Raw genomic sequence first — 19,774 nt, forward strand, 5'->3', positions numbered from 1 at the left:
TAATGCTGACAAGCATAGAAATAGCTCTTTAATTGTTTTTTTTTTATCATAATAGTCTACATAGCTGTGGTTGAATCACAATCCACTGGAGATTTGTTCCAGAGATGACTACTCTTCTATCACTGAAGAAGATCACAGATGGGCTTGTTGAGTATTAACAAAACACAAGTAACAGAGCACTCGTCATCCGGGCTGCGTCCCCTCTGTTTCTCTCTCTCATTATTCTTCGGCTTCTTCATTATCTGCCTGCAGAGCACTTGATCTGAGGCACACAGTGTTAAGTAGGCCACGTTGAGCTTGAAGTGAAGCCTGGTTTGAGATCATTAATGCTGCTGGTTTGGACTGTTGCTGCGGCCTATTCGGCCTCTGACAACTCTGTCTGAGTAATTGGTTGTTGACTCTGAGCCCTGTTTTCCCTTCCTGCTGTTGGTGAGTGTCAGGAAAGGAAAGGTCACTTTCTGTCTTTTATGACACCTGAAACTGAAGAGTGTGAGGCCATCATTTCACACCTGGCTCCTGCAGGGATCGAAATGTTGAGGTAAAAACGATTTTCAATGAAAACGTATTTCTGTGAATGTTGCATGCGACAACCACCTTGTTTGAAAAGTGAAGCCAATGCAGAAGTGCCTGAAACTTGCATTCATTCTAATAACCAGCAGGGGGCGACTCCTCTGGTTGCAAAAAGAAGTCTGAATACATAGAAGTCAGTAGCTCAGTAAACAACTTTTATGGTCTCAATCGCTAGTTTCAAGTCTTCTTCAATACAGCATGATGTTCATTTAGCACACTGTGGTGCGATGAACAATAAGGCAGAGAAAGCAGAATATGTTTTAGGGCGTGGACACCTTGTGATTGACAGGTTGCTACCACGGCATTGTCCGGTCTAGGAGTTGTCCGTGTTTTCGTCCTTAACCCTTTCACAGTGTGTTTTCAGATCATGAAAGTTAATTGCTACTGCTTTGGTCGTCTAAAAATGTCTTCTTCAGCGTTGGGTAGTACTTCACCCTCTCGTATCACGTCTGGTTGCAAAATGTCAAGATGGCGACAGCATCAAATCTTAATACCCACGGCCAAAATGCTGAACCCATGGCTTGAGAACGGCAGTCCACAAACTAATGGTTGACGTCAATGTCAATGACGTCTTCTTATTTACAGTCTATGGGATGTAGCCTTCTATATAGAAGTCACTCATTCACGTACTCCAAGATGGCGCCAGGAGAAGTGAGCTGTTTGGCAAGCTCCACTCAACTCCAAACTGTAACTGATCCAATATCTTTATTAGATAAAAGTGTTATCCAAAACAATACAGTGAACACAAACACTTTGAAAGCTGCATAAGCTATTCTAACCTGACGTTTATCCATGCTCCTTTCCTGCTGAATGAATTCATTACCAGACAACCCTATAGTCTAATACCAGGAAGCATTGCGCGCAAGCTTCTGTCCAATGTCGCCTCTGTTTATTGCTTCAATTGACTTCACAACACTGATCGGACATCAACATAAAGGTTCCACATGTTCCCTTTTAAAGACATTGATTCGTGAGCTGAATAATAAAAGATGCTTTTGAGAAATTCATTTGAAGGAAAACATATGTGTTTTATTGTGCTTAAAATATCTGTTTGCTAAGCGAAGGCTTAAGAACAGGGCCATTAACTTCTTTTCAAAACCTCTCACCACTGCTAAGTTTTTAATTGAGAATTTATTACTTTTCTGCCGCTGGGACATATCCACTGCTTAGGAAATATTTTATGTGAAGCGATCCTTTTAAAATGGGCACTGTACTTCTGTGACACCTGAACCACAGCAGCTGCAGGAAACTTGCCCTTCAAGTGGAACCCTGAATCCAGCAGTTTAGTTTCTACCATGACATCCGAGGCGATGGTGCATTTAATAGTATTTTATTATCAACTCCTCATGCAAAACCCATCTGGAAAACACAATAGCGGGCTTTTATGTGGTACGCATTGTTCTAAAACAGAGTGGAGATTGAGTGCAATTCGTTGTTTGAATTTGAGATGAGCACACAAGCCCAACTGCAAAAACTTCTGTGCTCAGAGCACTCTTGAGGGTTTGCAGCAGCGATGCAGATGCCGTTATATCTATCCGTATGTAGATATAAACGGCTCATTCAAAGGTAACGAAAACAGGATTCTCGATTTCAGGTGATTGTTCACTTAAGAAAATATACTTATTAATATTGTATTACATTTTTGCCAATAGATCCCCCTAAATGCAGGACGGCAGACAGGAATATGTCTGCAAACTGTAGGACTGCATCGGTCTCACAAATACACAGTCAGTAGAGATAGCGATAGAGATGTCTTTGTAGCTGATCCCAAAAAATAGAAGCCTTGTTATTATTTGTCTCGGTTTTGTCTTCTTCCTCAAAGGGTTGTGGTTAGCAGTGTGGCAGAGCTATAGCAACCAGAATAACATGAACAGAGACCTGGTTTTGACCATGAATAGGCTAAACATTGCGCAATTTAACACTTGTTTTCTACGGATCTGGTTCATCCCAACTTTGTAAAACGTTAAAAATTAGTGTTGGCCTACAGCCCTTCTTTATATTTCAATTGATAGCCTAATGCTGGCTTTTATATTTCATGATGTAGTTCCAGTTCTTTTATCTCTCTCATTCTTTTCTTCATTTCCTCGAACCTTTTCTTCCCCAGTTTCTTTTACTTATTGCAGACCTTGATTGTTCAGGAATTTCCCACTTGTCAGAGCATCACCCCATTGTTTGCTCTGCATCAAGGTCGTCGACCGTGTTTCCAACAGTTTTAAAATCTGCCTCAGAATTTGATGTTTTGCCAGCAGAAAGGAAATTATGTTCAGTCAAAGATTTTACTATTGTGCCAACCGAGGTAAGTAAACAAAACGCTCTTTTGGAAAATTGAAGAAAAATCTGTGCCTTTCCAAAACCTTCCATCTCTCTCTCACACAGACATGGGCCTACTTATTATGTCCCCATAGGAGTTTAAATAAACTGGCCTTCAGATAAAATGCACAAAATCAACAGGGAAATGTGATCTTTAGATGTGGTTCCTGTGCAAAACCATAGAGACAAGGAACCTGATCTGCTCATATTAACTATTCTGTCGTCCCAAAGTTTGGACTAATGAGACATGAAGAGAAATGGAAAACAAGTGATGAAGAGAAAAAAAAGAAACGATCCTGATCTCATTTGGCAATTTGCCATAGTCGCTGTGAGGTATGGGGAGACTTGTTTACTGTCGCCGGAACACAATAAATGAAAAAAACATCCTGACAAACATTGAAGATGGAGGAAATACGTCCCGACAGTCCCATGCAGCTTCGTATTTCACATTTATTAGATTACACATCAAGAGCAAGTCGTTTCCTGCCGATTGTGGAGATAATGTTCGCCGCTGCGTGACGACAACTGTCATTGCATCTGTTTGCAAATAAAGTCATAAAAGAAGTTTACTATGTTGGAAACTTTTAAAGGGATTAAATAGGAAACACATGCATCAGTGCGATAACTGCAGATTTAAGGTCATCCTCATTAATTTGTGCCCTTTTATTTTGCCCTACCTTGACTTTTTATCACATCTGTAGATATACAGCAAAGCAGAAGTAAATATGCAATGAAATCACGTCAAGAAATGACATATAAATATGTTCTAAATATGCCCACTTGGAATATATTTATTATCCTACGGTAAGTGACGTTTTGAACATTTAGGTCATAATGAACACCCTGCATTCATAGCCTTTCTAAAGCAACTGTGTTCAGCTCATGTGATCAGCTGCTCAAATGTGTGGTAAATAACTTCAATGAATATTAGATGTTGAAGCAACCTGCATTATCAGCATATCACATATTTGTTTTGCTGCAGCTTTGCAATCAAAGAATCCGTACATGTAAGGCTTAAACAAAACGCAGACAATGTGATCAACCAAAAAAAGCCTGTTTCAATCAGTGTTTCTTTTTCCATCAAGTGTTCATTTCTTTCAAATGCACAAAAGGTGAGAAACTTTCCAAAATAAAAAGCTTTTTTTTCCAGAAGTCTTGCCCAAACAATGCTTTATTGGGTTACAAATGTTTCATCATTGTTCCCCTTGATAATCAGCTCATTAACTTTTGTTTCAAAAGAACACAAAGTAACAGCAACACTTGAATTAACCCTTCACTGACACACTATTGACATACATTAAACATAACATAAAAGATATCATTTTAAAAGGAGACTTTTAACTGCAGCTGTCAGATGGCTCATCCTCCTCTAATAGAAGAAAGATTTAAGGGGCTTAATTTCTCAAAGTGAAGACCCCCCCTCTTTTCTACTCGTCCTTCATCATCCAACAAACCAGACTGTTCACGGAAGAAGAAATGTCATGTAATGAGACCTGAGACAAGGCTTTACTTCTGCAGGCGATTCAAAGTAATGAGGTTCTTATAATTTAATTACATGATTAGATTTGAGATCATCCTGAGAGATGGTAGCCTATACGTAGTCAAACAAAGGTCAGGGGAACGTGGTGAGAGAGAGACGACAGCAAGTACCGTAATTCTGGGCGACTCCAGCTGGGTGACTGTCTACAGGAACCCTGGACAGCCTGCATGACGTTCAAGGAGTGAAACGATAAATCACCCTCAATGAAAGCATAAAATAACAAAATCTAGCAACCTGAGCGGAAGACCTCGAGATGGGCCTCACAGTTTGCAGCTGTGTCTTAGAAAAAGTTCCAGACACTCATTAAGAGTCTAGTTTATAAAGCAGCGGAGTATAGGAGACCTTAAAGAACCTCTGGGAGGTTGAAGTTAGGCTCCAAAAACACATTTCCCTGCCCCTTGAAGCGCAGCGGAAACAAGCCATAAACACAACATTGACATATCACCACCTTTTAAGTTGATATAATGAAATTGAAAGCAACTAGACGCAACGTCAGTATGTATATAAGTTGCCATGGACTTACGGTCATATGACCAAGATCATAGAATACAGCGGTACAACAGAATAATAGACAACTGATGCAGCTGTGCACATATTTAACTGGCTAGGCTGTCTCATTGGTTTAATGCCTGTTGCCTCAACTCTTCTCTCCTTGCTTCAAGGAGAGGAGACGAGGAAAGGAATCAAGGAGACAGGTTTGCATAAGGAAAAGCAGCCTCTGATCACCAGCTTTTTGCTACCTTTGTCTACTTGTGGTAAGATGTTTCAGGGTACAGTGGGTTTTCAAAGCTTTTTTGCTGAAAACATCTGAAAGTTAGAAAACGTCACTGATGTGGTCCATAAAACCAAAAACAATGTGCTGAAAGATGCTGAAAAGCTTGGAGATAATTTATCACCAGTTTATAACTCGAAACAATCCTGTCAGGAATCCCTCCTCACTCACCTCCTCACTCCCTCACTCACGTCTGGTTTTCCATACTATAGTATTCCAGCCAGGCTCACCATCCCTCTAATAACTCCACCTGACCTGCTCCTGTCAGTAGCTCAGCATGCTTCCTATTGCCCTCTGCCCTTTTTCACGGTTAAATACTGTATTTTGGATTTGCTCCTTATTTGTTGTCTCTTTGGGGTTTTTGTCTTTTCTGTCCTGCGCCAGCCACAGTTACAGATCCATTATTATGATGAAAAAATATTGATCATATAGCTGCTTTAAATGTTTGAGCCCAAGATGAAAATCATGAACTGCTGCTCTCTGTCACTTGGTGGCGTATAAGTAACTGTTGTTTGTGGTGTCTGCCTCATGCCCTCTCTGCACTACTTCTACTTCAGCTTGTGATTTCCTGTGTCAGAGAAACGTATGAAGCATACAGGTGTGAAGCTTTGTGGCTGCATTGCCTTCTGGTCTATTGAGCCATGAAAAACTTGTGGTGGATATCATTTGAAATCTATTCTGTCTTTTCTTTTTCTCCTTGGAAACGTTTTTCATTCACGTCAGTGTAAATGTAACTTTCGAATGGTTGCAACTTCACTGGCAGCAGTTTGTCTTTCCCTTCTCCAAAAATAATTATCATTATTTGGCATAAGTGGACAAAAGAACTAGAAGTACAAACACTATTTTGATCTCAACTTATTTCTTTTTTTTTTTTTTAGATGCAGCCCTCTTCTGACGCCATTTTCTTGTATTCTCCTCAGAAATCTTGTGATTGATTTGTGTGTTTCTGACAGTAAAACATCGATGAGCAGAGATGGCTGTGTGTTTGTTAGTTTTGGACAGCTTTCACATTCTTGACAAGATGACGTGGAGACACTGCATGCTGAAAGGAAACCACACAGGCTGTCTTGTAATTCGAACTTGGGTAATTCTTCTTCACAACTTCAGATGTAGCAGCGGGGTAATTTGAGGTGATCCACCGGTCAGATTTGGCTGAGGTTTTGGCCGCCGGTTTAGAGACCTCTGGTGAATTTCAGACAGACGTCAAAATCATTGGTTTGCCCTTATGGAGCTCTATGAGTATTGTAGCTGACCATGCCCATCCCATTATGACTACAGTGTACCCATCTTATTAACTACTTCTGACAGGATAATGCGCCATGTCATAAAGCCTAGATCATCTCAAACTGTTTTCTTGAACATGTCAATGAGTTCACTGTACTCACATGGCTTCCACAGTCACCAGATCTCAATCCATTAGAGCAACTTTGGGATGTTTCTGGAACGGGAGATATGGGATATATCTAAAACAATCTCCCCTTCACATAAGTGGATTTCATAAAGAAAATGTCTTCACAGAAATGTCAGAGGTTATTCAAGACAGCAGCAGGAAGCTGGTTCGTGTGCACACCAACGGAAACGACATTTGCTCTGCTTGTAACTCAGCATTTTTGTTATTTGTTTGCATGTTAAATTAAGCAGTAGCTTGGTTGGAGCACTTAAGTCTGTAATGCTCTGCATAGCGTGTCTCTCTCTCTCTCTCTTTCTCTCTCTCTCTCTCTCTCTCTCTGTGTGTGTGTGTGTGTGTGTGTGTGTGTGTGTGATCACAGTGGAGACAGGTGTGCCAGAGCAGAGCCTACCAGCTATTAGCTCATTGCCTTTTTACCGCCGCCTCAAACCTGTTTCTTCTCTCCCTGCATTCCCATCTGCTCTGCTCTGGTTCTCGTGTCCGGCATCCTGTTGGACTCGTCTCCCTGCTCTGGATCCCCACCCGACTCACTCTCCTTTGGAGCGTAGCTTAGTTTTCCCCTGTGGATTTCTGGCTATGCGAGACGAATCTTTACATGAAAAGTCTTAAAACCCTTTTAATGGGCAGAACACATGGTATGACGTGCATTTGAATGAGCCTGTAGCACCTGTTTTCTCTTCTATCAGTTTTGTCCATTGCTCAACAAAATAAAACCTCCCTGCTCTGTAAAAAAAAGAGGATGAGCCTCCAAAACCAAGAATATGTGCTTTCATAACCACATGGACATAGACCTTGAAAGAAGAAGGTGCTATCCTTCACAGCCACCCTCACTTTTACTGCAAATCTGCAGTGAGAAGCGATCTGAATGATGAGTGACAAACATGTTACTCAAACTGTCACTGATTGACAGGTTCACAGATGCAGAGGTACTCTTCAGTGTGCTGAGGAAACTAGCCGTGAATAATTGAAGTTACAAAGGTTTATTTAAAGCAGCCATTGTATTAATTGAAAAACAAGACAAACACTTAGAATGTTGTATCGGCATCAATTGTAGCACAGCAATGAAGAGAATATATTCAAATATGATGTTTAGAGAGATGTGGAACAATTACCACTTGTTTTTGCACACTGGTCACTTTTTTAATACTTTACGCTTGCCTTCCTACTTTAGAACGATAAGAGACAAAGAGGCTAATTTATATCTTTTGTGAATTGTTGACAATTTGAGATGAGTTACATTTTTTTCAGAAAGTACACCTTGTCAAGATTCAGTGCTGAATGTATCTGCTCCTACTAAAAACAAAAAAAAGCATCTGAAATTCAGCTTGATGTTGATTCACACATTTGCTTATAAAACAGGAAGTCAGCATTGTACAAACGCTGCCATTTATTACACGGTTGAAAATGATTAGGAGGGCATGGTATGATTTAGTAAAATATATCTGCATCAACATAGGTTTAAACATCATAGACATCATAGACGTATATATAATACTAACTATGCTACTTTTACTTGATTGGGCTAAATTATCTTAATAATTCTTCCACTGCGGCAAATCTCTTTAATCTGTGCTCTTTGCTTTAATGATTAAAACGTGATTCTATCTTTATGGACGACACACAGGCAGCTGGAGCACAAAGAGATAAAACTATTTTTGGAAGCAAAAACTGATGAAAAAAAGTGAGAGAGAAAATAGATGTCTTAAGGACCAGGAATATTGGAGAGAGAGAGGGGGGGAGAGAGAGGGAGAGAGAGAGAGAGAGAGAGAGAGAGAGAGAGAGGGGGGGGGGGGGGGAGAGAGAGAGAGAGAGAGAGCGATGGGGGTTTGTCGTCACTGGGAGCTGCAGCAGCATCAGCATCACCGGAATGAGTAACGGTGCGCAACTTGGAGAAACAACTAGACTGTCCGGAGGAGCGCGCGTGTGTTTGTGTGTGTGTGCGTTTACTGTGTGCTTCACGAGCCTGTTTGTGAACGTATTCATGAGGACGTAAAGGAGCCATAAACTACACGGGACTCGGACTCTCTGTGGACCTCTGTGGAGCCATGGATTATATTAAAAACTACAATACTTATCTCTCCATCTTCATTTTGATTGGTAAGTAGGCTGGCTGCCGTAATTCACTTTTACCTCAATTTAACGTTTTTATAAACCCAGACGAAGTTAAACAATAAAACGTTCCGATAGTAAGTCATTTATTAGCAACTGTATTGTTTCTCAATTATTAAATGAATCGATTTTACCACAATATGCAGGTTTCTATTCAAATGTAGCGCAAATCCTCAGAAATGTATGAGCCTTTATTCCATCAGGTTTCCATCCACTACTACAACGCTTACATTAGTGAGATCGTAGAGATGCGCTAGGTGGCGCTAATTCTCCGAGTGCAACTATACAACTGCAGAAGAAGATGTAACGAGGCGATAACTCTAACTTTCCCAACTCAGCCATGTGTTAAAACATATTGGAGATTTCTTCTTTTTTTTTTTTTTTTTACAATTTGCGGGATTTCTTCTCACATTTTGTACGCGCAAATTGAAACCCGCCGCTGCTCCATAGGAGGTCGCTCCAGTTGAGAGGTGTCACCAGTTAGTAATCTGTTGACGTTTCATTTCATCTCTGAGTGCCTATGAGTATACAGCAACACTCTCTCTCTCTCTCTCTCTCTCTCTCTCTCTCTCTCTCTCTCTCTCTCTCTCTCTTTCCCTCATTTCCACGCACACATACATAAGGTGTGTTTTAGCATCAGTCCAGGTGTCATATTCTCTTGAGGCACACTTGAGGGAATTTGATTTAGATTCATTTACACTGCAGCACGACTACAAGACTTGGCAAGAAGCCGGCTCTGCAACTGCTCTTATAACAGTTAGTGCGGTTTGCAGGGGCAGAATATTGTATAGTGTTCCCTTTAGTCTTTTATAGAAACAAATAAATAGAGGAAACTATAACCGCCTCTTCAAAGGTTAAGGTAGCATGAAGCAGGTTAATGGTCAGATGTCATTTTGTTAACTTTTTCACCATAACTCATAGCCTTACTGAAAAAAACGCACACGTATAAACACTTTAAATGTATATATATATATATATATATATATATATATATATATATATATATATATATATATATATATATATATATATATATATATATATATATATATGTTTTTCAGGTTCTTTGAAATCCCCCATCAGTCTTTATTTTTGAAAAATTGTTTGTATCAAATCCAAATGACATTGTTTACCGAAAGACAGTATTTATTTGTGCTCCTTGCTTAGCAGATCCTACCACGCTTAATGTCATATGAATGAAGACAGTGTTTACGACCAGCAGAGGCATGTCATGTGGGCAAAGAAATTATTATGAGCTCATTTGGATTCACCAGATCTGTCTTATTCTTATCACTGTGACTTCGTCTTGCTGTAAATGTAAATGTTCCCATGGAGCACATAAATTCACTTCTTGCATGTCAAGGCCTGTTTTGGATCACCTGGTTATCCATTGCCCCCATGGTCTTGTATCTGCTGGATATGTACTTCATGCCAGAGGCTTTTTCCCCATAGATTTGCAGTGAATTCCTTTCCTTACTTCACAGATCTTCAGCAACATCACCTTTCATTTTGTAGAAGCCAGAGGAGGAGTGTGTATCTTGGCTTCTCCTCTCTTTGGCTTCAGCAGCCACAGGCTGCACCAGTTAAGTGGCTCTGACTGCAGTAAATCCCAGTGAAAACGTTAGGTTACTTGTGTAACCCCGGTTCTCTGAGTAGCAGGAGCGAGTGCCTCACATTGGGAAAGCCTATGGTGTGACTTCTTTAGCAGCCCCGATCGCATTTTGTCATCCAGAATTGGCTGAAAGAGTTGGGGCAGTTTGAGGCCCTCCCCTTATAAAAGGTCGTTCAAACTAGCTCAGATCTTCCCTGCTTAGAATCAAGAATATGTTGGGCTGCTGGGGGATTCTGAAAGTGGTTGGTGGGAAGTGTTTCCGGGGCGGGGGGTGAGCTTCCATCAGGGCTCCACCGGGGACATGTTACGTATTGCTCTCCATTCCCTCACAGTCAAGCAACGAGCTCCCTGCTCCAGAATGCGTCTCTCACTGGCAGGTTTCGGGGCCGAGACACATCACTCAAATCTAGTGAGTGTCCCAGCTCGATATGTTATTTCTGCAAGGGCAGGTTTGCGTTTGTGTTTTCTCATCTGCTTGAGTGGGGACATAAGCGACAGCCGTGGTCACCAGCAGGGATTATACTGTGTGTGGTATTGCTAACCCGACGTCTCTACGGTATTAGCGGGAGAAGACTGTGCGTGCGTAGTGTCAAACATTTCTATAGTCATGTTTAGGAACTTGCTGCACTTTATGGTTAATATTATGCTAAATATTGAACAGATTGACTGTGATTTGAAGCATGAGACAGATTTTTACTGTGTAAATATTAATCCAAAACCAATTTCCTGACCTTCCACATTCCTATGATTTACTGGCATTACAATAATACACGATAATGGTCAAAATGATAAATGATCACGATTATAAGATGACGATTATTACTCTCTCAACTGCAGCTACAACATTCCACTGTAGGGTCACGTAAAGTTCGTACTCTTTTTGCATGGTGAAGAGAAATACATAAATGTATGCCTGATGTTGTACAGTAGGAACACTGGAGGTATTAATGCCGTTTCAGACTCTGTTCACTGTTCCCGTTCTCTCCTCTTAACAGCTTTGGTGCAGGGGGAGCACAGCGAAATTGCAGCTATGCCATTAGTTATTAGGAGAAAGTGCTTATTTTCACACTGACTACATTTCAATCAGGAGAGACTTGTTTTATAGTTTAACAATGATTTATTACACATGCAAATATGAAAAGTGCAGTCTTTGGCGATTGGACTCCATCCCGAAGTACTATCACCGAGGGTAGGGATACTGAGGTCCAATAGGCCTAATCCCCCCTGGAGTCCAGACACTGGTGGTGGTGGTGAAGGGAGTTGCTGCAATCGGATGATGAATCAGGAGCATGATTGTGATGCTGACTGGAGGTGACTGGGGTGGAGGAGGGTCGCGTCTGCTTAGCTGAAATGACAACTGACAGCAGCAGAGAGAACACTTTTAAAGTTGACAGCAACGATATGATTGACTTAAGGAAACTGTGCCGAATCTGGTTGGTTGCTTAAAAGTGAACGCCCCCAATCAGCTGATAGAGTAATTCCAAGGAGAGGAGAGACAGAGATTACGAGTGAGTGTCTTCCTGACTGAACTTGCGCTTGAGCTTCATTTACATGCAAAATATATACCGGTTTTCACCTTTACTCAGGAAATACAATACTCCTTTTAAGCTGCTTACATAATGACACTAATATTCCTGTTTACATGTAGCCGTGCATGCTCCGATTATTGTAAACGGTGGCTGACTTGTTCGCCTGTGTGACCACAGACTCCCTCACATATCCAAAAACCTGTTGAAAATCCACGTTTTTTCATAGTGTTTATAAGTAGATGAGTTTTTCCTTCTGGACAGAAATGTGGGCTTTTCTTTTGGGCATGCATCTCTACCCCAGCCTTGCAAACTGTTGGTTTGTGTCAAGCACAGAGCTGGCTGTAAACGGGCAGGAGGCCGTGAGTTGCAAATTGTATTAAATACCCCAATTATGATGCATATTCTTAATGCGCTGTATGCTGTCCAAAGAAATGCTACATTCAGAATAAAGAGTCATTTGGAATATCTGAATGAATGCTGTTTACATGACCCGTATCACATTCAGAATATTAGTGTGCGTAATACAAACGTAATCATTGACTCGTGCCTTTCCTTTATTTCTTCCAATTAGCCCGGAAGCCAAAAAATTTCCCCAAAAATGAGGGTTGGAAATAATGCTGTTGTTCAATCCCACCATGTGATTCTGTGTGTGCTATCTACCCTTTCAGTTACCCTGTTTTCTGTTGCTAAAAATGTAAACGAATTGCACTTAGATTTCAGTTGAGGCTTTTTGACTGACTTCAGCTTTTATTGTTATTGAAGATATTGGCTGACTCCAACACAGACTTACATAAATGGATTTGGGGTTACTTCAGTACTCAACTACTAATTCATACTGAAACCAGCAAGGCTTTTAGTTAATGACTGTGGAGGTATATGACTGCAATGAAAATGTGCACTTCTTGGGCTTAGGTATAGTTACTGAAGGTGTTTTTGTTTTGATTGTTGATTGAACATCAGTGACTCTCGAACAGCATTCAGCGATGTGTGTGTGTCTGTGTGTGTGTGTGTGTGTATATGTGTATGTGTGTGTCTGTGTGTGTGTGCAGCGTTAAAGAAAACTAATCATCTGTGTTTATTTTTCACCTCTCAGACCTAGATGAATGTTAAAAAAAAGACAAGTCTGATCTGTACTTAATCAACAGAGTTTGAATCTCATTAGTGCGAGCAGTCAGAGTCTGCTCATCACTTGAGTGATTCCAGTGTAGACCTTCAGAGTTCACGCTTTGATATACATATATATATATATATTTCTATATATATATAGTATTTCTAGACAAACACAAACTCAGCTCCAACATTAACGTGCTGCTTAATGTCATTTAAGTCAGATTAATCCTGTTGGTTGAATTTAGGTAAATGTGTCCTGATATTAAGAGGCACAACTTGGTCTTTTTTCCACACAAAACGTTAAAGGTTGACCCATAAGGAGCTGGGTTAATACTTAGATTGATTAGTCTGAGTTTTCGACATGGCTGGGAATTAGGCGCTTATTCACTAGACGATGTCAGGAGTCAGAAGTCTTACTGGTCTGAAGAGGATCCCTCAGTTCAGCCTTTCCTCAGAGGTGCAAACTTTTGCATCTGTATATATTTAGTTTTGCTATCCAAAGGCTTTTAGAATGGACTCAATCTTTTGAGACAGTTTTTATTTTCTCTAAACCCCCTTTGTGTTGATTGTTTCCACCTTCTGAGCGGTAATGCAAAGAGTCAGAGAGAGTGTTTCCTCCTTGTAATAAATTTGCTGGATCAGATGTTCATGTCTGTTGCTCAAGTGTAGTTAAAGTGTAATCATCGGTATCCACATTCTGCAAAAAAAAAAAAAAAAGAGCGACAACAGATCAAAGCTGTGCTTCAGGGGCCTCACTCTGCTGCTTGAATAACACAGATGAGCAATCAGCTGTGCGTGTCTCACGTTCAGGGGCAGTGCTTAAGCTGTAAATCAGGAGGTGCCGGAACACAGGGAGACTGCTGATCCGGCGGATCGGGGAAAAAAAAAAAAAGTAACGGAAAGCATCGATACCACATTGCTGAAACTAAGAACGGCATAATAAATAATGCTATATGCAGCGCACTATGAGAAAATATTGTTGCATCTTCTGACACATTAATGGAGCCAAGTAAACACAAGAAAGGATAATTGACGATACTCATTTCACTGCACAGGACAAACACCCACTAGCTGTGGGGACTACAGTGATATTGTAGGCCTGTACTGTAGGCTATTAGGGCTGGACCTGAATATTTGACTGTAACAGAATCCTTAAAAAGAAATCAAACTGAAATCAGCCTAATCAGCCAGTCAAATAATATTTTTCTCGTGGTCAATGAGCAACACGTAGAGATAAAACATGACATCCGGCTGATCATTGGCAAGAGTGAATGGTCGGTTAGTTGAATGTCTTTTCTTGATTGTAGCTTTAAATCATGGATATTTGTGCATACCCACTCCTGTCTGCTCATTCAGCAGCAGACACAAATCCTGTTGTTGACTCTAGAAAGAGACGTTGCTGTTGAGTTTTTCAAATTAATCTTCCCCCGAAAGCACCAGATTTAATAAGCTCCAGACACAGAGAGGACCACAATTATCTGATAAAGCTGCAACTGTAACATGATGACTCGCAGTGGAATACTAAACAATACAGTTAGAATGCCGTGAAGTTTTTGGGGAGAATGTAAAATATGATAAAGCTTAGATTGTGCCAGTGTGCCAAATTAGTTCTTCAAATCTGTGTTTTCATCTGGTGAAATGAAACTGTATTGTAAACCTTTTTAAGAATAGACAAGCGATGTTTCCTCTGATTTATTCAACAACAAACGCTAAGAGAATCTGTGTCAGAGAGGAAGCAGTCAGAGAGATAATACTGGTACTTATCTTTGTTAAAAGGCAGTCATTATGTGAGAAAATGTGTGAGGAAAGTATGTCATCCTTATTACCACTCGTTTATTTATGTTAAACCGGCAGCCTAACGGTGACATTCCTCACAGTTCAGACATTGATAAACCCTTTACAGATGCTAAAGGATTATATAAACACCCTTGATCGATGTGCTGATTAAAAAAACCAAAAATATTGTTATATAGTTAATAGTATAGCAGCTATTTTGACCATCTGTTAAACATTTTGTCTTTTTTGAAGCAAAAATATTAAAAATAAGGTTTTGGACTTTTGGTCAGACGAAAAACAAGCATCACCTCAGGCCCTGAGAAATTACTTTTAATTAATAATTAGCTTTCGTTGCAACATTGTTTTGACTTTTATTACTAAATAAAACTGTAATCGGCCGATTTAACAATATTGAAAATAATTGTTGCAGTCGCTGCTAGTGATTCGTGAGTCAGGGATGTTTAATACCCTCTGACCCAGCATGAGAGCCAATCCACACGGCCCAACCTGCAAAAATACGAGTTAATCAACCACTCGAACCCGACCTGCAAACCGCCAACTTGATGCATTATAGTCGAACGATTGGACTGAGAAGGGCTAAGCGCCGCTATGGGTGTGTGTTTGAGAGACAGAGAGAAGGTGGACTGAAAGTTATTGATAACTTACCTGGAACGTTGCTTTGTAACTTTTTGACCCTCCCACCCAAACCTGTGATATTTTCTGCCTAAGCTAACCCGAACCCGCGGTGCTGCTGGTTGTGGCTTGACCCACACATTACTAGTTGCTGCCATCCTAATATCAATTTATTTGATATATCAACAAATGCTAAAATGTATGCAGCTGTCCTCCACTATGTATCTTTCTTTACAATAAACGGAGTTGATGAAGTTTGGTTTTAGAGATGGAAACGCTTCACGTTTCACAGGCCACAAACTCTCATCTGGTGAAAAAACACTTTGGAGTGACTGTAATTCGTTGAATGAAAACAGGCGGCTGTGAGAGGAAGCAGGAGAACAAACCAGAACAACAGTGTCGATGTTATGGACTCAAGGTCACATCTTAATTTATCACGAGACTCTCATGTTTTGCTGCATTGTGGTCAACTAGGTTACTAGGTTACCAATCTGAATCGAATTATGTGTCTGTGGTGGATAATAAACAGGCAACAACCAAAACTACAACAAAGTAGGCTGCTATAATTCTTTGCATCTGTCGATCAAGGAAAATATAGTCATATAGCACATTTTTGCTCAAATAGGCAAACAACAATTGTTTTTAATGTTTTTTTCCGGGAAGCGTTCATGTTTTTAATTTCCTCCATTTAGCTAGAAACACTGTGAAAAAGTTTAGGTCTTAAATGAACATCTGCTGGCCAATGATTTAAGTCCATAAGAGCACAGTGAGTGAGTCATATGGGACACTGGTTCTGGTTTAGTCACAGTGACTAAAAGACGGATTATAAGTGAAGTGTTTGCACACTTTTCATAGACACTGCTGCTGCTAGATCTCTGTGAAGGACACTTTGTGGTTAGAGATAAGGAGGACGGCTTCAGTTCCCTCGGTTTCCTATCTCCTCAGGATGTTAACCAGACAGATGGTAAAGTTAATGAAGTGCTAATTAGTACATTATAAAAGCTTTCTGTAAATAAACTTAAAACTTAAAAGTAACATTTACACTGTGTCTGGAGAATTTGAAGCCTTGGAGAACATATAACATTACAAATATTTATCATATGAGCTTTCTAGCTGCTCCACAATGTTTACCGTCTAGTTGCTAACTTTACCTGAATGCCATTTGATACTGGTCAGGTAGCCTGCTGGGATTTAAAGGGACAGTTCATCCCAAAACAAAAAAGTTCATATTTTTCCTCAAACCTGTAGTGCTTCATTTTATTTTTTAATCAATCTAGATAGTTTTGGTGTGAGTTGCCTTGTTTTGGAGACATCGGACGTAGAAATGTCACTCAATAATCAACAGAACTTGTTACGAGCAGTTTCTTGTCGTAACTAAATAGTAAAATAGTTCCTCAATAGTCCCATTATAATCAAAAGAAGGCAGACATCTCTACGGCCGATAACTGATATCATAGCCAGGCGAGCTGTTTCCAGTCTTTGTGCTAAACTTAGTTAGCCAGCTTCAGGATGTAGCTTGATATTTATCATAGAGATATGGGAGATATGCTACTTCCACTAAAGGTCCAGTCAGACAACATTCACTGTCATTCTTTGTTTTATAGGTTCCTATGAGGACAACTTTTTAAGTGGTTGAAAAATCAAAAGCAACATTTCTTTTAAGCGAGGACAGTCATTCTGTGGCTGTTCCAAGAAGATGATTTAAAACTTGCTGTGTCAAACCCAGAATTGGTCTTTATTGTTAACTGGAGAGATTTTATCTAACCTCTGTTTTACTCCAATATTAGCACGAGATTATGTTGTTGATTCATTACATAGCATCATAAAATAATGTGAACTGGTCCTTGCCTTCAATGAGCTGTCTATCAATGTGAGAGTGATGCCAGATACCAGTCCTGATTCTGTCACGGGGCATGGTGGAGGACTCAAGCGCAGACCAGGCAGAGTAGCGTGTAGAAGTTGTTTTAATGAACAATTCAAATCCAACAGCAGACTTACAGGCACAATGGGGCATCCACGGAAGAGACAAGGGAAGAGGGGAGGAAATCCAGCAGGACAGAAAACAGGGCAGGCAGACAGGGAAACCAGTAACAGGACAAGCCGAACGGGTGGGTAGACATTGCAAGAATCTGGCAAGGAGTGACTGAGGGGCAGGAGTTTATGTAGGGGGAAGAACAGGTGAGAAGAGTTGTGCTGATGAGGGGGAAGTGCTTGATTAGTGATCAGAGGCAGGTGAAGGGAATAAGCTGAGGGAGTGACTGACAGGTAGAGTGAGGAGGGTAGACAAACACAGAACACAGAGGCAAAGCCTAATCGTGACAGATTCCAGTTTGAATCTGTTTTGTTTGTCATTTTATTTGGATTGTGGTCCTGGACATTTAACTGTAGCAATAGGAGAATCTATGCATGTATGGACAGTGACCGTGTCTTGTAACTCTAGTTGAACCAGTAAAGGTTGACGCAGTAAAGGTTGACGCAGTAAAGGTTTGACCCTCCACTGCGTGACATTTACAAAGACACTGTTGTGACTCCATACAAGACTGTACCACACATGAAAAATCCATTGCAAAAACACATAACATTAATGGAATGAAAGCTTTTCACCATCAACATCAAGCTTTTAGTCTCATCAAAATCACATGTTCTGTTTCCATGTCGGCTACCGTGTCCCAAGTCACCTTGGATTAAAATGCTTATTGGCTTACGTGAATGCTGCATTTTATCTTCATATTCATAACTGTATGTCGGAGAAAACAGACATGGTGTGTCTGGGTATCTTTGTTGATAAAGGACCCTCTGAGAAGAAACTGAATACCGGTGCGATATATCGGCTAATTGAAGCCGAGATGCAACCAATTAAATTATAAATTGAGTTATGGCACTTAATTCTTTTGGAAATACCGAAAGCCTGACTCTCTGCACATGAATGTGTCTTCAGACGTGCGTCTGGATGCAGACCGAGATGGGTCTCAGTCAAGATGTGCATATTTTGTCGTGGACATAGTTCTAGTTATCATCAAATGTCTGATATAATGGAGCTTCTTCTCTCGAAGGGAATGAAGATCAGGTTACTTAGACACAGAGCTGAAGGGCTGAGTGGATATGAAGAAGTATCTTTAATTTCCTTTTGCACAAAAGAACTCCCACTCTGCTCATCGGCTCGGCGTGATAACTGAAAGGGCAGAGCGGTTTAGTGTGACTGCCTGGTGCAGTATCCATTTGTGAAACAGAGATGAAGATATTTCCATGCTGCTTATTCATTTCAAGTACCTAATAAAGGGGCCTATATCTGTGAAGATCTGTGCAATGTTGCATAAATGTGAAGAACGTATTTTGATTCCCATCTGAAAATCTATTTTTAAGTCGTACACGGCAGTGTGAGAACAGTGTTTTGAAATGTCCAGCAAGAAGACACATTTGTATTTTCCTTGAATGGTGTAACTTGCTTTTCTACTGAGTTTCTTCAGCTCCTCCATTTATCACCATCACTTCATAACCTTTTTTTGTATTTAGGAGCTGAATGAGATCCAGAGAACTGAATCGTTCACTTTGTTCAGTTTTAAAGTTGTTGCATACTTTGAGATACTGTTACAGACTTTCAAAACTTAAAAGAATATGATTAATTATAGAAATGTAACTTCATAACAGTATGTTAAGTAGTTAAAATAGCTTTACATTTGCAATATTAAAATGTGAGGTCATTTTGCAAAAGGAATACTTTTACCTTTGATAGTCTAAGTTCATTTGGCTGCTGATACTTCCTGAGTAATATTTTGGATGCAGGACTTTTACTTGTTATTGAGTAAGAATTAGGTAAGATTTCAATACCTCCTCCTCCAATGCAAAGACCTCTAGCGACTGTGAAACTTGTTATTGATGGCTGGGAGACAAAGCATGTGACTTGGGCGCGGTAGATCCACCAATCATTTACAGTTTTCTACTCTCTACCGTTTATCTACTTTTGTAATGGTCATATTTAACGGGTTGGAAGCCGCTGAAAGAAAGATGGAAAAAAAACATAAAACTTCAGCTTTTTCCATTTCACTCATTCATCGAGGACAGCGGTGGTATGGGCTCACCATCATAGTGGTTTCCTCAAGAGCCGTTCAGTTTGGAGTTCTTTTTTAATTTTATAAAGTTATGGGCTTTGCTAAACTACATAATAGAGTCAGTGAGGTAAGACATATCACATTGTACATGCAACAGAAAAGGTTTAAACACACAGGTGGTCTGAAGGTTCAATAAAAAGCCAAATGATTAAATAACTGAACATAATGCTTAAGAGTTGTGTTTGCGTCGATTGTCAGTTCTAATGAAGGCTTTCAGTAATTGTTCCAGAGTTTCCACATTTCCAAAAATGAGTGTTTGCTGCTCTTGGACCGGCCTCTGAGTGCAGACAAGAGTT

General features: G+C 40.2%; 1 protein-coding gene across 1 annotated transcript in view; it reads left to right on the plus strand.

Moving 5' to 3' along the window:
- Positions 1–8,645: 8,645 nt before the first annotated feature.
- Positions 8,646–19,774, plus strand: part of ltk (leukocyte receptor tyrosine kinase) — a gene marked incomplete at both ends in the record, with an annotated part of 43,070 nt that continues 31,941 nt past the window's right edge. The window contains one exon of the mRNA XM_079174241.1: positions 8,646–8,697. Within this exon, the coding sequence (XP_079030367.1) occupies positions 8,646–8,697 (52 nt within the window). The remainder of the gene's footprint in view (positions 8,698–19,774) is intronic.

The sequence above is a fragment of the Pholis gunnellus genome (genome assembly GCF_910591455.1).
Source record: "Pholis gunnellus genome assembly, chromosome: 15".
In the NCBI taxonomy this organism is placed as follows: domain Eukaryota; kingdom Metazoa; phylum Chordata; class Actinopteri; order Perciformes; family Pholidae; genus Pholis; species Pholis gunnellus.